This window comes from Rhinolophus sinicus, chromosome 14 (assembly GCF_057876585.1).
Source record: "Rhinolophus sinicus isolate RSI-liver-muscle chromosome 14, RSI-T2T, whole genome shotgun sequence".
In the NCBI taxonomy this organism is placed as follows: domain Eukaryota; kingdom Metazoa; phylum Chordata; class Mammalia; order Chiroptera; family Rhinolophidae; genus Rhinolophus; species Rhinolophus sinicus.
In genome coordinates this window covers 12791726-12815766 of record NC_142514.1, presented here as the reverse complement: position 1 = coordinate 12815766, position 24041 = coordinate 12791726, and the positions used below count along the sequence as shown (strand labels likewise).

Genomic DNA, 24041 nt, shown 5'->3' with positions numbered 1-24041 from the left:
CGTTTAGTCTCAGCATGATTTAATAAATAACCGCTTCTGCCAACCTTCTGCTGGGACCCTGATTCCTGCCACTTTGTAAAGCTCAGGAATTGAATGCAGTCAGTCATGTCCTTTCACACTGAGTTCCTTAGAAAAAGGTGAGATGGTACAAGGTCACGTTGTCAGTAGGGGGTCACGTCCTTATGTCAGATATGTCACATACTCCCCCTGCTGTCATCATAGGCCCTTTAGAAGATGGGCTTCCTGATCAGGTGAGTCTGGGAACAAGCTTCCCACTTACTCGCCATGAGGCTTAGAGAACTTCCATCTAACCTTAGTAAGCCTCAGTTTGTATACCTGGAAAATGAGTCTTCGCAGAGTGTCTGCTTCATAGGGTTGTTGTGAGCATTGAATGAGCTGATGTTTGTAAAGCACAGTGCCTGGCACATACCAATGCTCAATAAATGTTCACGATTATTACCATCTCTTCCATTGAGCATGCAGTGGAGCTGGAGGGGTTGGACTAGCTGTGCTTCTTACTGCGCATTCAGAACTGCTTTGAAAAGTATTGGGGTATAACAAGCTCAAAATATAATTCTGGTCATGTCCTTCTCGTTTATAATCCTATGGTGGTTTTTCATTACTTTAGACCAAAAAGTTCTTTGAGGATTCAGCTTTCTACCTTCTCACTCTCTAGCTGTGTCACCTACAAGACCACTGTATGCAGCCCTACTAACCCGGGCATTTCCCCCCATGGGATATGTTGCCTCTGTACATGCCATCCCTTCCGAAATGCATCCCTCTCCCTCTGCATCCCTTCCTTCCCACATCCACTAATTCCCACTCCTTTAAGACCCAGGACAAGCATTGGACCCTGGGGAAACCGTCCCCCGCACACACTTTCCTGCTGTCAAGTCTGATCGAGATGGCCTTTCCCTTAGTGCCCTGTACACACATGTGGAATCTTCCCTCTGAACTTGCAGCAAAGACCATTTTATTCCTGTTTGTACCCTCAAAGCTTGAGGACTTAATGGAGCCGATAAATAACTGGTGATTGGATAGATGAGACACGTTGTGCAGACTCTTCCTGGGGACCACGCAGCTTGCAGCGTAGCTGTCGTGTCCACTGTCCTCAAATCTCTTAGTAGCCTGGCCTCGCCGTGATATGAACCCAGGATCTTGACTGAGTTTAGTGATCCTGGCCCCCTTGGTTTATTTAAGTATTTCTTGTTGTTATGGAAGTTTTCGTTCTAGAGAATGGAATGTATCTCTCATAGAAAGTCAGAAATCTTTCCCCACTGGTATTTTTTCAGTATTTTCCCATTCTCACTCTTAAGGTCTTTGTAAGTAGAGTACAATCAATCCACTGTTAAGAACCACAGAGTGAAATATTAGAACGTTTAGGAGCAGTGAGATCTGTCTCCATTGTAACCTTTGCGTGTAATGAAATTGCCCCCAGGAGCCTGGGGCCTTGCTGGGTTTGTAAACTAAACTGTCGTCAGTAATGGCTTTGGCTTTGAAAGGTGCCATTGACCAATTCCAACGCACGGTGAGCCTGATGAGCAGTGAACCAGCCCTTTTTCTAAGTGTGGTCCTGGAAGTTGTCAATCGCAGGTTCTTACACAGATGTTCTTCTCCCAGGGTCACGCGGCTGATGTGTTCGAGGCCTACACTCAGCTTCTCACAGAGATGGTACTGAGGCTTCCATACCAAATCAAAAAGATCGCTGACACCAGCTCTCGAATCCCACCGCCTGTCTTTGATCATTCGTGGTTTTACTTTCTCTCGGAGGTAAGTGAAGATTCCCAGCAGTGCCAGTTGAGGAGAGGACACCTTGGCTGCGGTGACCTTTGTGGCCCCTTTCCTCCTTACCCTTGTACGGTATTTCCCCTAGCAGAGGCCCTCCCACTATGTAGGTCTTGCCCCTCTGGAGTGTATTATATGTTGAAACTGTGGAGGATGGGCATCAAAGCAAGCCATCCACTTTAGTTTCTGTCCATTTTACTTACCCCACATTGGGGATAATGGGCAAGTTTAATAATTCGGACTCTGTCCAGAAAATAGAAAGTATATTAAAGTAACAGCAGGATTTTTATATAGGGGATTGGTAAACAGCCATTGAAGAAGCAAAGATTAAAAGGGAACGTTGCCGTAAGACAGATATAGTAATTGCAAGCAGCAGCCTTGTGTGTGACGAGAAGCCCGTGGCACTGAGTGGGGTGGGCGGGCTGCTGCTAGTACCTTAGGCGCTCTGAGGGGCGGGGACGGGGCATGGCTGATTCTGGAAGTACTGAAGGAAGCTGATGAGGAGAACCAGCTGCAGTTGGTTTGTCCTTGAACACTAAAGACATGGTGGAGGCTGCGGGTGAAGGGCTGTTGCTAGGGTAGCAGACAGACAGACAGACAGAAACAAGCCCTTTCTCCTCCTCTGGCCTTCCAGCGGCCCGCTGTGTTCCCCACTAGCAGAAGCTGAGGGAGCCAGCTGCAGAGAAGCACTGCAGTTAACATAATTCTGGGCTGGGCCCCACAGAGCAGGGGATGGTGGGGTGGGTTTGGAGCCTGGCGAGAGAATAGCTTGTTACGACACAGCAAGCCTGAGAGAACTCTGGGAAGAAACACCTGTGAGCAAACCCCAAATGGCCATTTCCAGTTGTACAGATGTAACAACCCAACTCTTTTACCTGAAAGAGAGATTCTGAATGTTTTTTTTCCCCTCCAGTTATACTCTGGGTGGGCTGGAGTGGAAGCCAATTTCCCTGTCGATTCTCAGAATTCCTTGAAGGGGCACAGGAATATCGCTGTTTTTCCCTCCTTGACTTCTTCCTTTCTGTGCCTTTCTCCTGGCCCCTGTAAGGAATACCAACGTTCTCCAGAGGCTAGCTTGGTCACAGGAAATAACTTGGTCTGTATTTCTCACCAGTTTTTAGTAACAGTTCACGAACACCCCGGGAGCCGGCGCTGGTACAGACATAGTTCCCGAGTCACTGACTCTGTGTTGTTTCCCCCTCAAGTACCTGATGGTCCAGCAGACGCCGTTTGTGCGCCGCCAAGTCCGCAAGCTTCTGCTCTTCATCTGTGGCTCGAAGGAGAAGTACCGCCAGCTCCGGGATCTGCACACCCTGGACTCCCATGTGCGTGGGATCAAGAAGCTGCTGGAGGAGCAAGGGATCTTCCTCCGGGCAGGTGTGGTCACCGCCAGCTCAGGCTCCGCCTTGCAGTACGACACACTCATCAGCCTGGTACGCGGGGTGGAGATGGTAGGGCGGGGAGAGGGCATTGGTGAGGCTCAGCCGAGCAGGTCATCGGAGGGGGCAGGACAGGGCTTTGCGATGGTTAGAGAACGTCACGGCCAGGCGTGAGATCAGATGAATCCATCATACCTGACTGGGTGCTATTCCACATGGACTTGGCTTCAGGATCTGAGATTTTCCCGCCATGGCCGCCCCCACCTGGCCGTGGTACCTCCGTTACGAGGAGGGGGCCTTGGGCTTCTCAGTGTCATTTGTTCGTGTCACGGACAGGATCAACCTGAAATCTGTGAACCTGACTCTTGTCTTTGAGTAAATTGAATATATTTGCACAGGAGCATCTAGAATGAATGTCGTCGGTATTACAGAACCCTAATCTAGTGTCCTTACTATTATGCTCTCAGCAAGAAAAAAGTAAACTGGATTGGGGTTTCCCAAGTCATGGTCTGTCTTTCCCACTGCGTTATTGTGTGGTCTGAAGGATCCCTGCAAACATAGGGCCTTTGTGTGCTGGGGAGTCGGCCTTGTGTGTGGGCCTTGGTCCCAGGTTCGCCAGGCCGCTGGGTCCGTGTGCACAGAGGGCCGTGTTCAGTTTGCGTCCAAAGCAGGCTGAAGACCCCTCGAGGCAGCTGGTGTGGTGCCGTGTGGGCGGGGTTACTCAGGTATGACAGTGGGTTTCCATTTCAGATGGAGCACCTGAAAGCCTGTGCCGAGATTGCTGCCCAGCGGACTGTCAACTGGCAGAAATTCTGCATCAAAGACGACTGTAAGCAGTGCTGCTCTTTTTGGTTGCTAGTCATTCATTCCTTCAAGAACTACTTACTGAGGCCTCCTATAGGCCACACACTCAACTGCGTGCTAGAGATACAGCCAGGAGCAAGAGACGGCCATGTGCCGCTTCACAATGGGGATGTGTTCTGAGGAATGTCCCGTGAGGTGATTGCGTCATGGTGCGAACACCACGGCGCACTTACACGACCCCTAGGTGGTCTAGCCCACTGCACGCCTAGGCTGTGTGATGTGCCACCGTCATGTGGCCCGTCGTTGACAGAAACATACTCGTGCAGTACAAGGTTAGACAGAACTCTGCCTAGCAAGGAAGACAAGTAACACTTAAAAGAATGGTAAGGGGCAATAGACAAAGCTTGGGATGCTGTGGGGGCACAACGTAGGATATCTGACGTCCAGGTTGGTAGTCACGCTAGGGAAGCATATGTGGAGTCTGGAGAACTGTCTTACTCAGAGAGGTGGCGGCTGGGAGCCAGCCTCTGTGTGGTTGTGATACTCGTCAGGTATTTCCACGGAGGGTATAAAGTCTTCACGCAAACCTCCAGCAGAGCGCCTGGAGGAGGAGCTGGGGGGAATAGAGCAGCCGTGACCACGGGGAGAGGGCTCCCGTCCTCGAGTGGGAGTCCGCTTGTCGTCACGGCCGAGCTGAGCCCCCTGTCCTCTGCCCGCAGCCGTCCTCTACTTCCTGCTCCAAGTCAGTTTCCTGGTGGACGAGGGCGTGTCCCCAGTGCTGCTGCAGCTGCTCTCGTGTGCTCTGTGCGGCAGTAAAGTGCTCGCGGCTCTGGCGGCCTCCGCTGGGGCCTCTGCTGCCGCCTCCTCCGCGGCCCCTGTGGCCGCCGGCTCCGGACAAGCCCCAGCACAGTCAAAGTCGTCCACTAAGAAGAGCAAGAAAGAAGAGAAGGAAAAGGAGAAGGAGGGTAAGAGGCCCCGCTTGGCTTGTTGACCAGGGTGGTGTGTTCTCATCTGTCTCGGGGCACAGGGTTGATTCTCTTCTGAAGCGGCTTTTACCCTGATTTACAGGGGACCTAAACCTTGGGTCCCATTTTCAGTTACATTGAAGGGGACATCTTCAGCAGTGTGACTTCCTCTACTGAGTGTCAGTGACAGGAAAGGTCAAAGTGCACTGAATATTTTTAGGAGGCCAAGTGTCTTTTTCTGTGAAATAGTAATACTTGTTCTGTGGCGTTTTTCAGCATCAGATGACATGATGCTTATAAATGCGCCCTGTAAACTGTGAGGTGCTCTACAAATGTGAGCTGTTTTAGCTGACTGCTTAGCATCAGAAAGGCAGGCGTCTTTCTGCTTCACTGCGTTTCATGGTCCTTGGAGGCTTGAGACAGGTGACTGGGGTTGAGAGCAGTGGCGGGGGTTCACATTGTCCCAGTTAATTATTCAGTTATCTCTGTGCGGCTCTGTATTAACGTGGACTATTTCAGACAGCACACCTGCGAGAGGAAATGCCTCCCGCAGTGTAATCGTGTCTGCTCAGTGCCAGACTTACATGGGCACTTCATCCTGTGGTCTTTTGGTGGCATTGTTATATGTCTCATCGGGGCGGACCTTTGTCCCCCATTAAATAACTGAAAATTGTTTTCAAGTGACAGCTGTTTCGTTCAGACTTTGCGGCATAGACAGCCTCTCCTGCCTCCGTCTGGTAGCGCTGGCTGTATGACCCTGGGCTGTTTCTTCCTACTCGTCCGCCTCAGTCTTGCCCTGATCTTGCAGGTGAGAGCTCAGGCAGCCAGGAGGACCAGCTGTGCACAGCTCTGGTGAACCAGCTGAACAAATTTGCAGATAAGGAGACCTTGGTCCAGTTCCTGCGTTGCTTCCTGTTAGAGTCCAATTCTTCCTCGGTGCGCTGGCAGGCCCACTGCCTAACTCTGCATATCTACAGGTAGGGGCCAGGGCTTGGTTTCGGCGGGCTGCACGGGGCTGTGGCCAGTGAGTGGACGAGGGAGCTCTTCCTTGGTTTTATGTCACAGTGTCAGTGTTTACACCGGCCTGAGAATCCTCTTGACTGTTACAGATTCCTTCCTTGCATTATCTGCTTTTTGGCTATTAAACTGATGCCATAAGCAAGAGATGCTCTGTTTTCCGCTGAGAAGGCTATGTTTAAACATTTGTAAAATGACCGGTCTTGACTCTCAGGCTAACGAAGCTTGGTTAACAAAACCATTGAGTGATATTGGATGATGGGAATAGACCGCCTCCTGAAGACAGGAAAGGACTGTGCTTCACCCATTAGGACCGATGGTCAAAAGAGCAACCAAGCCACTCAGACTTAACTCTTAGTTGTAGGGAAATAGATATCTACAAAAACAGTACCTGGGCCTTGTTGATGAAGAACCTCAGGGTTGTCTGCTGCTTGGTAATAACGTGAACTGTCATTCACCTCCAGAAACTCTAGCAAATCTCAACAGGAGCTCCTGCTTGACCTGATGTGGTCCATATGGCCAGAACTCCCAGCCTATGGGCGTAAGGCCGCCCAGTTTGTGGACCTACTAGGATATTTCTCCTTGAAAACCCCGCAGACAGAGAAGAAGGTAACAGCTGATTCATGGTCAGAGGCTAACTGGCCGTATATACCTTTTTTCTCCTTTTTTTTCCCCCCTCTTTCTTCTGCCTCACCCTGCCCCCCCACTCCGGTTCAAGCCGTTGTTTCTCAGGCTAGTTGTCTAGGACACAGCTCCCTGGCCCGTGCTGGTATTGTGAGCCTTGCGCTCCCCCGGCTGAGGCAGTCTGTCGGTCATCCACTCACAGCCGCTCATGGCAGCTCTCGCCGGCCACCAGCCACTCACGCTGGCCACCGGCTGCTTATGGCACCACAGAGTAGCCCATGGCAGCACACAGCAGCGCATGGCAGCTCGCGCTGGCTGCCGGCCACTCCCGCTGGCTGTCGGCTGCTCATGGCGGCACACGGTAGCCTGTGGTAGCACTTAGCAGCCCGTGGCAGCACATAGCAGCCCATGCCAGCCTCCGGCTGCTCATGGCAGCCCAGCTCCAGGGAGAGCTGTTGTTCACCATCTTAGCTGTAGAGGGTGCAGCTCACTGGCCCATGGCATTAGGAGCATGGCTTTCCAACCACCTGAGCCACCAGGCCGGCCCCAACCTTTTTTTTTGTTTTTGTTTTGAGTTAACGTGTATATATGAAACATCTATTAAATACACATTAAGCACTCCCAGTGTGTATGCTACATAGACAGTATATACCAGCAAGTAAGCACAACCTGAGATTGGCTTAGCTAATAGAAGGAGATCAAATAGGGAAGGAAATGCAACTCATTAAGGTTGCTTGGGGAAGAAAGTGCTCCTCCAGTTTTCCTGGCAGCTCTGATTACATCCCCAGAAGTGTTTCTGCAGTTAGATAACCATTTCATGGCTTCTCTGGAAGAACAAAGTTTATCTTCCTCCACAAGGTCTAAAAAGATGGACTGTCACTAAGGTTGGAAACTTCTAAAGAAGACAGACTCCTGGAAACGGTTAGGAAGTAGGCCCAGCTTTGTATGATTCTGGATGGGGCTGAGAAGTCTGGTGCTTCTAGGGTAGTATCAGCTAGGAAGCGGAAGAGAAGTCTTTTCCATTAAGACTTTCCCTTGGGTTTTTTTTAAACTATGGTCGTTTATTGATTTCTGTTTCAGTTGAAGGAATATTCACAGAAGGCTGTGGAGATTCTGCGGACTCAAAACCATATTCTTACCAACCACCCCAACTCCAACATTTACAAGTGAGCTTTGTTCTGCTTTCTCCCTCTTTGAAGCTTAGTCCATAGTCCAAGTTGCTATTTCAACCTTGATCGGCTCTTAACATATGTATTCATACCCCTCTGGCCAGTTGGTCTTTGAATCCCTCCCTCGGAGCCGGGGACCTTGCACATAGAAGTCACTCAAAACATAACTGGTGAATTAGGGTTTGGTAAGCAGTGATTTAAGAAGGTCTCTAGTTTCAGGGGTCTAAGTCTAAATCAAATAAGTTTACAGAAAGTAGCCGTATTAATAAGTAAAAACTTTGAAAATAGAGCATTGGTTAAACTGACAATTTATTATCTCCCTGGTTTAATAGTGACTTTTTTTCCCCCAAAAAATTTTATTGAGGTAAAATTTTAAATACCACAAACTTCACCTATTTTTAATATTTAGTTCAGTGATTTTTAGTAAATTTAACTGTGACTCTTTGAGTCAAATTTTACATGACTTTTTAGGATCCCTCTCACTTCAGGACAGCTCAAAAATAGAGAGCATCTAAGGTTAATTATTTGAAATTTCCTTCCTGTGACTGCTACAACCTGTTGGGATTTCTTACGATTCCTTGTGTGCTTACTAGGGTGGGGCTCGCTGTGGGGAAGATTGAGCCATGGCTTTTTCACGGTTTCTTTATGAAGTTCAGTGCTTTCTAAAATGAAAATGTCCTTATGCTGAGACTCGTTTCTTCCTTAGCACCTTGTCTGGCTTAGTGGAGTTTGACGGCTATTACCTGGAGAGTGATCCCTGCCTGGTGTGCAATAACCCAGAAGTGCCGTTTTGTGTAAGTGTCATCTTTAACGTGGACGATCCTGAGGCTTACAGGCCCAGTGCTTTCTCATTTCCAGAGACTGATTATTACCACATAGATGTCCCTCTCCTAGTGGTTGGTCACCAGTGGTATGAATCCTTACCTGCCACGCTTGGACCTTAAATAGAAATTTTGTCCCCGGATGAGGTGTGGGTTACATTGATGAATTTTGAAGAAGCCGGAAGGAGCCATTAGCCTTGAACTAATACAGTGCTTTCTTTGTGTATTTAGTATATCAAGCTGTCTTCCATTAAAGTGGACACGCGGTACACCACCACCCAGCAGGTTGTGAAGCTCATTGGCAGCCACACCATCAGCAAAGTGACGGTGAAAATTGGGGACCTGAAGCGGACCAAGATGGTGCGGACGGTCAACCTCTATTACAACAACCGAACTGTGCAGGCCATCGTGGAGTTGAAAAACAAGTATGAGCGCCTCAGGCTTGGGGAGGGGCAGCGGGCTTGTAAGGCTTAACACCGGTTGTTGGCCGCGATTGCTGGAATCGGGTATAGCAGCACATCCCTAGAGACCTAGTTTGTCCTCTTATCCTCTTCTGTCATGACTGGGGGACAAAAGGGAAACATCAGTTCCTAAGGGTGTCGAAAAAGGTTATTTTAAAATCGTGTCCAGGGGAGCCCTCGGGGGTCTGTGGAAGCTCTTCAGCGGCCTGCTAGGAGGGAGAAGCTGTGTGAGCGGGCCTCCAAGCTTCTCGTGCCCCTGGTAACCAGAGCAGTTCTATTTTTATGTAAAACCTTCCAAATTGGTTTTCAGAAGTAGTCGTCATTTCTTAGATGAAGATAGTATTCTCTTGCTCACAGAGCAGGCAGTATTTCTCCAGAAATTGCTGTAGTATGTAGTCCTTCCATTTCTGCATGGTACCTTCCCTCTCTATCTGCTGATGTTTCTGGCTTATCTGTCCCAGTGTTTGAATCGAGGGATGTCATGTATGGGTCAAGGAAGGTACTAGCATGGGTTATAGTGTCGACTGTTACAGAGACAGATCTGTTGTTGAGGTCTCGGGCGTTGCTATTGGGCAGAGGGCATGGGTAGATGCTACTCGAATATTAGGACATAGTGCTGTTCTACACATTGAATGGAAGGACTGGTATTATTCCAAGAGGCAGAATGAAGCTGGGCTGTAGCACATCAGCAGGTGGCCACCAGGCAGCTTTCCCTTTTTCCTTTGAAAAGCGGAGTTAACATTGGTGATCTACAAGTAGAAGCCGTGCATTGGGGTAGACCATGCCCTTCTGGAGAAGGGGACTTGATTTTCTCTGTGTAGTCAGTACACGTGCTGGTAAATCACTGAAGACTCTGGAATAAGACTGTGGCTTCACCTCACAGCTCTTCTCCCTATTTGACCGTGGAGGGGTCATTAGCCTCAGTTCCCTTAACACTAAAGTGGAGCTAATTCACTTTAGGTTGTTATTTTAAGGACTGAATGAGTTAGTATACACAAGGTGCTGAGGACGGAGCCTGCCTAGCACATAGTGAGTGCTCAGTAAATATTAGCTCTAGTTACATTAGTTTAATTACCCCTAAACTATGACATGTTTTTTTCTCTTTATGACTCTCCTTGGCACTTGGTCCAGATCCTGATATGTCCCTCTTCCTCTCTAAAGCAACCTGAGCTTTATTGTCCCAGGGTAGTTGTCACAATGGGGACGTAAGACAGTCATCAGCATGGTACCCCTTGGAATCACAGGCTTCTGTGTGGCATGCTTGGGGAGTAATGTCTTCCCTTGATAAGCACTTCTGTCATTTTTCTGGGATCTCAAAAATTATAAGGAGCATCTTGAAGCACTTGTATCTTCTATCCTTTTATATAGAGGCAGTGGGGAAATATTTTAAAAATTAGGTGACTGTTATTTGCCAGATTTCCTTTTCTTGGAGTAACCACTTTATGGCCTTAGCAGAATACATAGGGACAGTTCTTCTGTTCGTCTCGTCAGACTGGCATCACTGAGGGTTCAGTGAGAGGCTCCCAGGCCCTCTGCCCCTCTGCCTGACATGGTGTCTCCTAGGCCGGCCCGCTGGCACAAAGCCAAGAAGGTTCAGCTGACCCCTGGGCAGACAGAGGTGAAGATTGACCTGCCCCTGCCCATTGTGGCCTCCAACCTGATGATCGAGTTCGCAGATTTCTATGAAAACTACCAGGCTTCCACAGAGACCCTCCAGTGCCCACGCTGCAGCGCCTCAGTCCCTGCCAACCCAGGGGTCTGTGGCAACTGTGGAGAGAATGTCTACCAGTGTCACAAATGCAGGTAAGCGAGTGGTTGTCGCCCAGGCCACGCCTTGTACATTCCTGCTATTTTCCCATGAGTCTCAGTGTGGGCAGTTTCAGTGTCTGGTGTCATTGCAATGATTTGAGGATTATGGGTGTGTAGCGTGTGGAGTCAGTCCAAGGACAGAGAGAGGAGGAGGAGGAAAGAAGAGGAAGAGTGGGTGTGTGTGTGTGTGTGTGTGTGTGTGTGTGTGTGTCCGTCCTGTGGTGGACGGGAGGTTCCTAAGTTTAGTTCTGGGTCTTTCTTGTTACGTGGTTGCTAAAGTCATCCTCACCTATTTGTTGCTGTCCTCCGGTAGTCCCTGCCGCGGTTTCTACAGTACAGAGGGGCACAGTCCATCTCCTCACATGGTCACCCCTCTACACCAAACCTCTGCTACCCCCCTCACCCAAATACTTTGGTTCTACAGATCCATCAATTACGATGAAAAGGATCCGTTCCTCTGCAATGCCTGTGGCTTCTGCAAATATGCTCGCTTTGACTTCATGCTCTATGCCAAGCCTTGCTGTGCGGTGGATCCCATTGAGAATGAAGAAGACCGGAAGAAGGTGAGGCCAGCTCTGTCCTAGGCCCAGGGCCGTGGCTTTGACCTGCTCTTTGGGCACAGCCGGTGTTGGACAGTGCTTTTCCTTTTCACCCAAGTCTTCCTCAACTCAGCACTATTTTCAGGGCCTGTCTTTTCATGGGGAGCAAATGATGGAGTAAGATAGATTAGAACACATGGTTTGCATAGCACTTTGGAGAAGTGTTGGCAATAAACTAGATTCTCAAGGGCAGAAATGGAAAGGCAGAAAAAAAGGTGCATGACTGCCCTGCACTTTTCCCACAGACGGCTTCATTTCATCCTGGTCTTCCCTCAGGATTAGCTTGTTCAGGGGTACTTGTCAGTCAGCTTGACACAGTGGGACTGGACAGTAGAGGAGTGAAAGGGGTGAACTACAGGGATAGCTACTAGAAGCAGCCCGGGAAAGCAGAAGATCTGGCTTTGGTCAAAGACCGAAGGACCAAAGTTCCGGTTCTAGCTGTGCCTCTTACTGCTGTGTGGCCTGGCATAAGTGACTTCTCGGCATTGCTTATTTATGTGTATGTTGTATATGTACATCATACATTTTGCCTGTCCCACGGGATTATTGTGAAGAACAGAAATGGTGTAGGAAGCACAGGACCTGATCTGTAGGAAGTGTTTCAGTAAATGGTCAACAATTCGGATCACTCAGGGAAAACCATCATGCTGAAAAGCCTTCGCACGCGTCCCTGTCTTCTCCTGTCTAGGCTGTTTCCAACATCAATACACTTCTGGACAAAGCTGACCGAGTGTATCACCAGCTGATGGGACATCGGCCGCAGCTGGAGAACCTGCTCTGCAAAGTGAATGAGGCTGCTCCCGAGAAGCCACAGGTAATCCCAGACGAGCAGGGGCCTTTGGAGACGGTTCTGGATCCTAATCGGAAGACTGCTGCCTGGGTGAGACCATCTCACGGTGGAAGGCTGACAGCTCTCCTCTTTGGTTGCAGGATGACTCCGGCTCGGCTGGGGGCATCAGTTCCACCTCAGCCAGTGTGAATCGTTACATCCTGCAGTTGGCACAGGAGTACTGTGGAGACTGCAAGAACTCTTTCGACGAACTCTCCAAAATCATCCAGGTAGGGGATAGGGAGCGGCTTCGGAGTGTGTTCTGTCTCGTGTTATCGGTATCGTTTTCAAACCAGCGTTGCTGCCCTCAGCCAGCAGCTCTACTGGGGTTGGCCTTTCCCACCCCCGCTGAAAGGTAGACGAGTGGCCGCAGCACACAACTTCTCCCAGTGCAGTTTCTGGTGCAGAGATTATAGATCGTAGATCTGTTTCTCTTGACCACTCACAACCCGTCTTTTAGTTAGAGGGGTTGCTGGTGTTAATAAAGCGGGTGTCAGGATTCTCTTCCCCCATTTTCTGATACATAACGTTGCCAGGCTAGATAGATAGGGCATCCAACTCCCTTCGAGCAGGGTGGGCCGTCCGGTGGGTAGAAGGTTACAGACCTGATTTCCATGGGATGGGAGGCTGGCTGTAGACAGGAGAGCAGCCAGTATCCTTCCTTGCCCCTCAAATCGCTGGTGTGCTGTCTTTGCTACATGTGCCTTCGGTTCCGACCTCTGTCTTTGTGCTGTATGAGACAGTGTTACATGGGAGTTAAGGGCATGTACCTGCGATCGGAGGCTGAGTTCTGACTCTGCCACTGACCTTGGTCAAGCCAACCCCTCTAAGCCTCAGTTTCCTCCTCTGTAAAATGGGGATAAAATATCTAACTGATAAGGGTGATCGGGATGGTTAAATGAGAGTTTTTTCAAACCAAAGCAAACTTCCTCTTCTCCCTTATTTTAATCCATAATGTCTTTCTCTTTTGTCCTTTTTTTTCTTAGAAAGTCTTTGCTTCACGCAAAGAGTTGTTGGAATATGACCTGCAGCAGAGGGAAGCGGCCACCAAATCATCCCGGACCGCCGTGCAACCCACCTTCACTGCCAGCCAGTACCGCGCCTTATCCGTCCTGGGCTGTGGCCACACGTCCTCCACCAAGTGCTATGGCTGCGCCTCGGCTGTCACAGAACACTGTATCACACTGCTCCGGGCCCTGGCCTCCAATCCAGCCCTGAGGCACATCCTGGTCTCCCAGGGCCTTATCCGGGAGCTCTTTGATTACAATCTTCGCCGAGGCTCTGCTGCCATGCGGGAGGAGGTCCGCCAGCTCATGTGCCTGCTCACTCGGTCAGAGCCTGCGTCATCGCGGGGCTGGGGCAGCAGCCGTGCTAGGGCACTAGAGGGGGGCGCGCAAGGGATGCTTCCCACAGCCAGACAGGCTAGCTGGCTTCTCATAGAGGGAAAGTGGGAAGCTGTCCAGGGGCTGGATGAGCGAGCTAGGGGAGCATTGGAAGCCCCTTGTAAATAGTGTACTTGACTTATACTGTACTTTGTTGGGTCAGCGAGGTTTCTTGAGGAAATGGTCTCTGAATTCTGGTGAAGGAGGAGAAGGGAGTGACTGTGCACTTGGCCTCAGACTCACGCGAAAGACGTCATTGGAGCAGTGGGGCCTAGTGGTTAAGAGCCTGGACTGGATCAGAAAGACCCAGGCTCAGTATCTGATACTTTGCACTGTGTCCTTTGGACAAATTACATAATTTCTTGGGCCCAAGTTTTCCTTCCTCATCTGAAAAATACTGAATAGTAAATACCTAAAGGCTTGTGGTGAGGATGCAATGAAGTAATTCATGTGAGTAGTGACACATGTTTGTTGAGTCCTCAGTATGTGCAGAGGCAGTACCCAGAGCTAGATGTGGATTACTTACTGAGTGTGTGGCATAAATTCTGGAACATGTCTATTGAGTGTCTGCTGAGTGCCAGGCACTGTTCTAGACTCTGAGGATACAGTGGTAAAGGAAACAGAGTCCCTGCCCTCACGTAGCCTACGCTCTAGATGGGAGAGCTGCTGTAGGCACATCATCACACAAGACTATGTCAGGACGTTAGATTGTGAAGAGACGTAAAGCTGGGATGGTGACCCTGGTTGTGGGAGGGATGGCTGTATAGGCTAAGGTGGTCCAGGAAGACCTGAGGGCGTGATGCTTGAGCAAAGAGCTGTGTGAAGTAGGGGTAAGCCTGCAGATACCTGAGGTGTGGGCCTCACGTGCCGGAAACGGCAGGTGGAAGGCTGAAGGCAGAGGTGAGCCAGGAGTGGCTGGGGAGCAGCAAGGAGGCCTGAAGGACCCGTGGAGGAAACAGAGGGGAGCAGAATCAGTGAGAGGTCTCTAGGGGCCCGATCCTGTAGAGTCTTATAGGCCATTGTAAGGACTCTGGATTTTATTCACAACATCTTGGGAAGCAAGGAAGTGATGTGATATTGTTTATGTTTTTTTTATTGTTAATCGAGACAATTACAAAGGGGCGTGGATGGGAAATGTGGATGCCTTGTGCGGAATGAGGTGGAGGCCGTTAGAGAAGATGAGGACAGAGTTGTGGCCAAGACTGAGTGTGCACACCTAGATCTGGGGACTGCAGTACACCAGACAGCGCCTGGGGACTCTGCAGCCTGGGCTGTGCACCCCAGGGAGAGACTCTCCCCTGCGTTGGTGCTGCTCCTCCCTCAGTCATGTCTCCTCCCAGGAAAGGTGTCTGTGACACGCGTTTTTTACTATGTTCCGGTTTTGTGGGCTGACTCTGTAGTCTTGCCCCTGGGAAGGCCGGGGAGCCCTAGACATTGAGTTCCTTTACTCTGTGCTCCAAGTGAAAAGGAGGGACACGACCGGTGGGGAGTAACAGGACTGTGTTTCTTTGCTTCCCCAGAGACAATCCAGAAGCCACCCAGCAAATGAACGACCTGATTATTGGCAAAGTCTCCACGGCCCTGAAGGGCCACTGGGCCAATCCTGATCTGGTGAGCAGGGCAGCCAGTCCCTTGGAGTGCCCCTCCTTTCCTTCTTCCTCCCCTCGCTCCCTCCCGACCAGTCCCATTGGGTTGACAGAGCAGCACATTTCCTTGCAGAGCTCACATCCCAGAATGATTGTCCCAGGTCACACCCAGCTCCAGAGGGAGAAGAGAGATGGGTGGTCGGCCTCATGAAGTGTAAGGGCCTCCATCTCTCCTTTCTCTGATGGGGCCACCTGTGACCAACACTTTTAGTTCTGAGTCCCTGGGATTGACCCTTCTGACCCTTCTCTACTCGTGTCTCTTCCCATTGGCCTTCTAGGCAAGTAGCCTTCAGTACGAAATGCTGCTGTTGACAGATTCGATCTCAAAGGAGGACAGCTGCTGGGAGCTCCGGTTACGCTGTGGTGAGTTTGGGGAGCTGTTCAGAGACAGGAAAGGGGGCCTCAAGGTGCAGCCCTTGCCACAGAGGGGAGAGGCAGTGGGGAGACGGCACTGGGGCAGCATTGCTGGAGCCGCCGTGTGGTGTGTTGTGGCCGTGACTCTGCCCCCCCTCTTTGCCCCCGCCAGCGCTCAGCCTTTTCCTCATGGCCGTGAACATCAAGACGCCCGTGGTGGTTGAGAACATCACCCTCATGTGCCTGCGGATCCTGCAGAAGCTCATCAAACCACCTGCTCCAACCAGCAAGAAGAACAAGGTACTGACAGGGCGTCTCCGAGGCCCCGCCTCGCCCCAGCCCTCCCCTCACCTCCCCTGACCTGGGGGAGGGGACGCCATCGCTTCCTTGGCCTGGGGTCAGCAGAGGTGGGTTGGGATTTTTGAGAAGGAAGGCTTCTCAGAGGAAAGTCAAGAGAAAACTAAGCATGAAAATACAAATGCGCAGAACGAAGTGAGTAACCATGAAGGACACCCACTTTGTGCGGTCACAGCAAGTGACAGGCAGCTCCCGGAGAGTGGGGTGGTGGCCTGTCCCTTCCTGTGCCTTTGCCCACGCAGTACTGTGCAGTGGTGAACATTCTAGGCTCTGAAGCGACTTCTTGATTTCAAATCCCAGCTCTTCTATTTACCAGCACCGTGACCTTGGGCAAGTTGTTTAACTTAGGTTCCTCAGTTCTTCCATCTATAGAATAGGAAAAGAGTCTCCACCTTGGAAAGTCGTGAAGACTCAATGACTTACTGAAGATCAAGTATTCAGAGCAGAGTCTGGCCCAAGTTAGTCCTTAGTAAATGTTTGCTGTGGCTATGTGCTGTCTCCTGTCTAGAATGCTCTCTTTTGCCTTGTTAGCTGCTCCTTAGAAAATTCACTTCTCTGCCAGGCTCCTCAAATCCAGGGACTATCTCATTAATATGTTTTTATGTCCAGTGCATAGTACGATATCTAGCGTATAATAGCCACTCAGAAAATCATTAAGTGAATGAATAAAGCCAAATCCTTATCCTAAAATAACTAGCCAGGCCACAGATTGACTTGCTTTTACCAGCTTATAGAATACGCAGGCCGTGATTCTTTGTCTCGGCCATGCCCCTCGGCCAACCCTGTTCTGTGATCCTCGGGCCACCGGATTCCTGCTCCATCCCGGTGGAATCCCTTGATGGGAAACAGGCTTCATTGCAGGAAGGTTGCTTTCTGAGTGGTAAGCACTGGGGAGGGCACTGATGTTAAACAATTTATACTACATTTCCCTTGTCTGGCCTGCCCAGCCTCTCCTCAGAAAAGACAGGACTGAGGTACCTTCCTTCCTGCCCTTTGAGGAAGGTTTCTTTCCTCTCAGAGCTGATTCCCAGCAAAAAAAATTGGTCCTTGATTGAAAAGAGGACCCTCATCCCAACATAATCATTGTTTTTCCCAGTGTCAGGTACAGGAGATTTCCACAGAGCTCTTACCCTCTAAGCCCTAAGGCACCATGTCTCTGTTCACATTTTGCTGAGTTTTAGCCTGGAGTGAACAGAACTTCTCAAAATGTGGCTCACAGATCCCTGGCTGTTCCCCCCAAGACTGTCAGGGAACCTGTGAGGGCAACGTTATTTGTATAATTATCCTAACACACGGTTGACCCTGTGCACTCTCCTGCCGTTTGTGCCGATGGTGCAAAGTCAGCGCTGGTGGGACTGCTGGTGTCTGAGCAAGGAGGCAGCAACATCCGCTTCCCTCGTAGCCAAACTCTTCTCTGACACGCGGTTTCAGTTGAGAGCTTCCGGATGAAGCAGCACGAATTCATTGCAGTAAATCTGGACTCCAGGACTAACTTTGTATTGTTGAGCGTGACCGCGTGGGAAGTACCCACAAAGCACTTCCGCGGCACACCGAAGGGCAGTGTTGTGTTGGGGGAGCGCACATGTGCGATGTCTGAGATGCCAGCTGGAGCAGCGGCGTTTTCCCTGGAGCCCCACGTGCGCCTGGAAGGACGACTGATAGGCAAACTGTGGTTACTCAGAATTGGGTACTTGGCAGACATTTTCTTGACAATTGAATAAAGAGGAATTGACGTAACGCAGTGAATCTGTATTTTCAAATAAGCAGCACGTGTTACAGATTCAGGCACAGGTAAAAGGTGAACTTTAGTGTAAAGGAATATGAAAAGCTTATTGATTGGTTTCAGATCCCACATTACAGCCAGTCTTGAAGAACCTGCAATGTATTGAATTTTGGTGTAGTGTCAAACAAAAATATCCGTAATTAATTGGAAAAGCTATTAAAATGTTCTTCTCTTTTCCATCTATATATGTTTGTGAGGCTTGATGTTTTTCATATACTTAACCAAAACAATATATCACAACAGTGCGAATGCAGAAGCAGATATGAGAATCCAGCTGTCTTAGTAAGATAATCACTCAATTATTTTCAAAAATATAAAACTGTGCCACTCCTTTCTCTAGATTATTTTGGTTTTGAAAAATATAAAAAAGTGTCATTTAGGTTGATAGGTAATGGATTTATTCTTATTTTTAAATGAGTAAATATCTTCAGAATTTTTCTTTTTTTCAGAATTTTTCAGTTTCAATTTTGATTACAGGAAATATCGGTAGATAGAACCACACATACAAAAAGCTCTTTAGAGTCCTCAGTAATTTTTTAAGAGTGTAACAAGGTCCTAAGGTCAGAAAAGTTTGAGAACCGCTGGGTTCGAGTGTCTGGGGCTCTTGGCTCTGCAGGCTAGTTCTGGTTAGTAATGGCTCTTTAAATTCTGGAGACTGCTCAGTGACCCCTTGAAGATTTATGTTTGGGAAACTGCAGATCAGCCCGGGGAGAAGAATTAGTGTGTATGTGGCTATAGGATTGTCTGTAGGACAATCCAGCTCCATCTTATCCTGCACAGTCAAAATCCGTGACCTTCAGCTCAGTGTGGAGATGCTAAATTGGATCAGGGTGCTTTAACGGGAACACACACTCGGGCACAGAAGATAACGATTGTTGATCCTTCTGACCTTGCCGTTGCATATGTCCCCTTGGGGTGTCGGTGCCATGGAATCAGAGTTGTGGCCGGGGCGTGTTCTCAGGGGCTCCCCCTTGTTCCGCTTTCCTCCTGCAGGATGTTCCTGTTGAGGCCCTCACCACAGTTAAGCCGTACTGCAATGAGATCCATGCCCAGGCCCAGCTGTGGCTCAAGAGAGACCCCAAAGCATCCTATGAAGCCTGGAAGAAGTGTCTTCCTATCAGAGGTGGGTCTGTCTCTTCAAGACTTGGGAAATCTGTCCCTCCTCCTCCTGTCCTGACAGCCCTAAAATCCCCTCATTTTTGTCACTTTCTTTTCTTTACCTCTCCCTGCACCGTTTTGCCCGCCAGGGGTAGATGGCAATGGGAAGTCCCCCAGCAAATCAGAGCTCCACCATCTCTATCTGACGGAGAAGTACGTGTGGAGGTGGAAGCAGTTCCTGAGTCGTCGGGGCAAGAGGACCTCCCCCTTGGACCTCAAACTGGGCCATAACAACTGGCTGCGGCAAGTGAGTGACTGCCTCCCGGGCCCCGCGGCCCCTGGCCTCAGACACGGAGCGCCTTCTGCGTCTGCTCTGCTTTCCCTTCTCTTTGCTTTCTAGCTTCCTTTCAAACGGGGAGCAGGTTGCAGCCACCAGCATCGTGGACCGGCCAGAGCAGAACTCTGCTCTGCCCTCTCATCAAGCTCGGTGTGCCCTCTGCACCTCCCTGCCCACTTAATGGAACTAAGCCGCAGTGGCCACTCGCCCCTGTTCTCCTCTGTCTTTCGTATCTTCTGCTGTCCTGGCCCTCTTCTTTCTAGCTCATGTCTTAAAGGATTAAAGTGATTATATTTTAGAGAATTCATTTGTCTGCTGATACATAAAGTAAATGTTTGATTTACACTAAATATAAGTATTTAGTCTACAGGTTGGCCCCAAAATAAGAATTATAGAAGTCTTTGCTAAGGAAAATGCCTCTATGTCTTTTTGCCCAGCTCAGTCTTCTTAGGTATGTTCTCCAAATTACTTGATGGAGAACATTTCCATGGAGAAGGACACTCCTTAGCAGGCTCTCACCCAGGCCGCGACAGTCAGGTCTTGTTGGCGGGTGATTTTGACCTTTAACCTTTTCCTGGAGAGGTCTTCAGAAGACTTGTCCTGCATGGGTGACAGGCGACTTGGCCTGCTGGGGACAGGGTGTGACAGGCTGAGCCATGGGCTTCTCTCCCATCGCCTGCAGGTGCTCTTCACGCCGGCGACGCAGGCCGCGCGACGGGCAGCCTGTACCATCGTGGAGGCGCTGGCCACCGTCCCCAGTCGCAAGCAGCAGGTCCTGGACCTCCTCACCAGGTTCGGTGTGCGGGGCGGGGGGGAGGATGTGGGGAGAGTGGCAGAGCTCATCCACAGCATTTCCACTTTCCCGGGGCACCCATAGACTGGGGCAGTGGCAGGCACACCTGTGCCCCGCAGCCATCTTGTTCCATGTAGGACACCACAGAAACAAGAAGGCATTTAAAAGCTGAGCCGTAGCGGGGGCAGCAGGAACAGTAACAGCGGCAGCACCAGCGGCTAATAGAAATGCTGCTCATACGTGACCTTGTTTCATCCTCACAGCAGCCTGGACTTCAAGGGGTTAATTCACTTGTCCCTGGAATGTCCACCTGAATCCAGGCAGTCTAATTCCAAAGCCTATATACTGGCCACTAAATTCTGTAGTACACTTGCCTTCTCGATGCTTCCGTCAGAAATACAGCCTCGTTGCCCAGATGACCACTGTTCATATTGTGGTGCTTGCTCCAAATGTGCATAGTCGATCGTATCGCACTCCCAGCTCTATGCTCGGAGCTCTTCCCAAGTGTGGGGAGTTCGCAAGTGGGAAGTTTGGGTTTTCTCAGGGGCCCTCCCCCTCCCCCAGAAGGAAGGGGGGTGAAGGACAGCAGGAGACGGGCGAGATGGAATGAGCGAGGGGGAGCTCGCAGAGCTGGCGGGCTGCTTGAGTTCGCTCACAGTGCCCTGTCTCTCGGTGGCAGTTACCTGGATGAGCTGAGCATAGCTGGCGAGTGTGCTGCTGAGTACTTGGCCCTCTACCAGAAGCTCATCACGTCAGCTCACTGGAAGGTCTACCTGGCAGCTCGGGGCGTCTTGCCCTATGTGGGCAACCTCATCACCAAGGTACCCACCCCGCAGCCCCGGGAAGCCCTTTCCCTGTCCTCCTTTCAGGGTTCTCTTTCTCGGATGTAAACTTCGCCGTGTTCTTTTTGGCCGAGAAGAAATACTTGTTGAGACTGTCTTTATAACTTTATCGTATTTGTCATAAGGATATAGCCATGTGTTGGGGACATTGAGGCCTTTCCCAATTCGGAAGCCACCCTTAACATCATTGCAAGTGTCTTTGGCTTCTTGGAAAGGAATTTTGCAAAGACTCAGCTTGAGGGATCATTAGGATAAAATGATGGTGACTGTGGAGTGTCTTCGGGTGGTGCTGCCATCTCCGGGACCGCTGGTGGAGGTGACCAGTGTCATTGGCAGTGCTGTCGCACTAACTGCCCGTCGTCCTGTTTAGGAAATAGCCCGCTTGCTGGCCCTGGAGGAGGCCACCCTGAGCACGGACCTGCAGCAGGGCTATGCCCTCAAGAGTCTCACAGGTAGAGAGCCACCTGGCCTTCCCTTCAGGGCACCCTGGGTGGGAGTGTGGGGACTGACCCTGAGTCCCTTGGGTGCTGGCATGCTCTTCCCTTTCATGTTGGCATGGAACACATTTAAGCTCTGCGTTTTCCTCATCGACGTGTTTCCGTTTTTGAGCTCCTGTTTGCTGTTAACCAGCCTGCTTCCCTGAGCATTTTCCCCGTGCTGAGCACAAATATAGCTTTCCCTGCTTTCGAGTTGCTCATAATCTTTTGAAGACACTGACCAGCCTTGCTTATATTCTCATTCAGACTCTTGCAGCAACTGTTTCCTGTCCCCACAGGCCTTCTTTCCTCCTTTGTGGAGGTGGAATCCATCAAGAGGCACTTTAAAAGTCGCTTGGTGGGCACTGTGCTGAACGGATACCTGTGCCTGCGAAAGCTGGTGGTGCAGAGGACCAAGCTGATCGATGAGACCCAGGACATGCTGCTGGAGATGCTGGAGGACATGACAACAGGTAGCCCTGCCGGTGGTCTGGAGCCCGAGGCCCCGCATCCTGGCTGGGTCTGCCTAGGGACGCTGGTCTGATTTCCCTGAGTTCTGCGGAGGGGGGAGGGGCGGCAAACATTCCAGGAAAGGAGGAGAAACTTCTCTTGAGATAAGACTGGTTCTTGGACATGTAAAGTTCCAGAGCTGGACTCAGTCAACTTGCACTTTTTATATTGAGCTTATAGAGCAGGAAGAGGTCCAGGGCTCTCTCAGATTGGTGTCTATTCATTGATTCTGGAAAATTCTTAGCCATTATCTCTTCAGTTGCCTCTGCTCCATTCTCCTTTGACCTTGTGGAACTCCACTCTCTGTCATCCGTGTCTCATCACCTCTCTTTCGTAGTGTTCATCTCACTGTATCCTTATGCTGCTTTTGGCTCATTTCTTCTGTTCTGTCATTCAGTTCATTAATTTTTTCTTCACCCTGTATTACCTGTTTAATCTACCCATTGTGTTCTTGTAGTTCCATATAGATTTTACAGTCTCTTGTTTTTTATTCGCATTTCCCATCCCTTTCATAATCTTTCAACGTATCGAACTTATTTCTGTGTCTGATAACTCTAAAATTTGAAATATTTATTGATCTGATTCTGCTGTTTGTTATTTCAGCTCTTGCTTATGGTGCCTTAAATCTTTTTATATTTAGTGATTTTGACTGTGAGCTTGTGTTTTGTAGGTTTATCTGGAAGTTTTTCAGGATCTGAGTCAGACGGGTTTTTCCAGCTTCTGCTGGGCAGGCATCTCAGGACACTGCCACCCGAGGGCTACCGTCAGTGAGGTTCTGAACTTAGGTTTCTCACTTAGGTTTCCTCGGTAGTGTGAGCCACAAACCTCTGGGAGGGGCAGTGTGTTATGAATTCTCAGAGGAGATGTCCCCTTCCATACTCGCTGCCACATTGAAGGGAAGACAGGTCCTTTCTGTTATTGCTCTGGGGAAAGGGAGAGTGATTTCTAGTTGACCCTTATAGGAAGGATGTCGCCCTTTTGGGTACTAGATTTATGTGTGTGTAGAGATGGGTGTTCCTGCTTGACTTTCCACCTTGGCAGGTGTGGGGCTTTGTTTGTATCCAGCTCTCAAATCCTGGCAGGTTATGGAAACCAAAGCTCAAGACAGAAGCAGCCTCAGTGTTTTGCTAAACTTCCCGGGTTCCTGATTTCTCTTCGTTTTTGGCTTTTGATTCTTCTTTACTCGTGTGACAGTTCACTGGTTTTTTTATTCAGTATTTTAAGATATTTTTAAGTGGTGAGCGTGGGGAGCAGCTCAGGGAACATACTCTGTTGCATTGTCAGACATGGAGGTCCTTCTGATGCCATTTTCATCAGGCCATGCTGGGCTGTTTGTGACCTTGTCAGTAAGACCCCTTTTAAGAGCGTATTTCTTCCTCCTTGTGTGACTTGAAGTTACCTCTTTGGCTTTTAGAGGGTAATCTACCTAATCTTTTAAAATGAAACTTAAAACTATAACTTCCCTTTGATTGGAATATAGTTAGGGTCATTATTTGGCATTTTTGAGTACCTGTTGGTCAGGAAGATGCAAGGTTATAATCCTGAGAGGCAGCAAGACACGGACACGTCTAGCTGTGATGCGCTGTGCTGACTTGGGCATTGAGGCTTCAATGGAATGTGGTCTGTGTACAAAAATCAGTCAGTTTCGGGTTTCCAGTTGAAATATTGATATTGCCACATAAGGCATGTAAAGACTTACCAGGCAGACAGAATCTGTCAGTGACGATACTTCATTTAAAGTGTCATCTTCGTTTCTGTGTGCGAAGCGCTTTCCTAACCGACATGGCCACTTTGATTTCTGGCAGGTACAGAATCGGAAACCAAGGCCTTCATGGCCGTGTGCATTGAGACAGCCAAGCGCTACAACCTGGACGACTACCGGACCCCTGTGTTCATCTTTGAGAGGCTCTGCAGCATCATTTATCCCGTAAGGAGTGGTACTTCCCACGGCGCTCAGTGTGTTGGCATTGGCCTTTGGCCATGAAGCCTCTCGGTGATGCTTTACAGTCATGGGCAGTTTAACCAGCTGTGGGCCATTTAGTTACCATTTTAGAAAACTCCACTGACAGAACCAAGAGCGACCTCATGATGTTCCTGTTCCTGATGATAGGAAACCTACAGGCCTTCCTCGGTCTTATTTCCTAGATTCTGGGTCAAGATCAGTTTTTTTTTTTTTTAACTAGGTCTAACTTCCCATTGCC

General features: G+C 49.6%; 1 protein-coding gene across 8 annotated transcripts in view; it reads left to right on the top strand.

Annotated features, from left to right (window-relative positions):
- The window catches only part of UBR4 (ubiquitin protein ligase E3 component n-recognin 4), a 122877-nt gene that overhangs the window by 73284 nt on the left and 25552 nt on the right, over nt 1-24041 (top strand). For all 8 annotated transcript variants that reach the window (XM_088790264.1, XM_088790260.1, XM_088790262.1 and 5 more), the window contains 24 exons: nt 1621-1770; nt 2991-3218; nt 3915-3993; nt 4688-4933; nt 5742-5910; nt 6415-6559; nt 7655-7740; nt 8450-8537; nt 8796-8989; nt 10589-10828; nt 11259-11397; nt 12122-12247; nt 12364-12492; nt 13249-13592; nt 15165-15255; nt 15569-15653; nt 15817-15944; nt 18778-18907; nt 19032-19189; nt 19902-20011; nt 20692-20833; nt 21225-21306; nt 21630-21803; nt 23646-23767. In XM_088790264.1, coding sequence (XP_088646390.1) covers nt 1621-1770; nt 2991-3218; nt 3915-3993; nt 4688-4933; nt 5742-5910; nt 6415-6559; nt 7655-7740; nt 8450-8537; nt 8796-8989; nt 10589-10828; nt 11259-11397; nt 12122-12247; nt 12364-12492; nt 13249-13592; nt 15165-15255; nt 15569-15653; nt 15817-15944; nt 18778-18907; nt 19032-19189; nt 19902-20011; nt 20692-20833; nt 21225-21306; nt 21630-21803; nt 23646-23767 — 3585 coding nt within the window. The remainder of the gene's footprint in view (nt 1-1620; nt 1771-2990; nt 3219-3914; nt 3994-4687; nt 4934-5741; nt 5911-6414; nt 6560-7654; nt 7741-8449; nt 8538-8795; nt 8990-10588; nt 10829-11258; nt 11398-12121; nt 12248-12363; nt 12493-13248; nt 13593-15164; nt 15256-15568; nt 15654-15816; nt 15945-18777; nt 18908-19031; nt 19190-19901; nt 20012-20691; nt 20834-21224; nt 21307-21629; nt 21804-23645; nt 23768-24041) is intronic.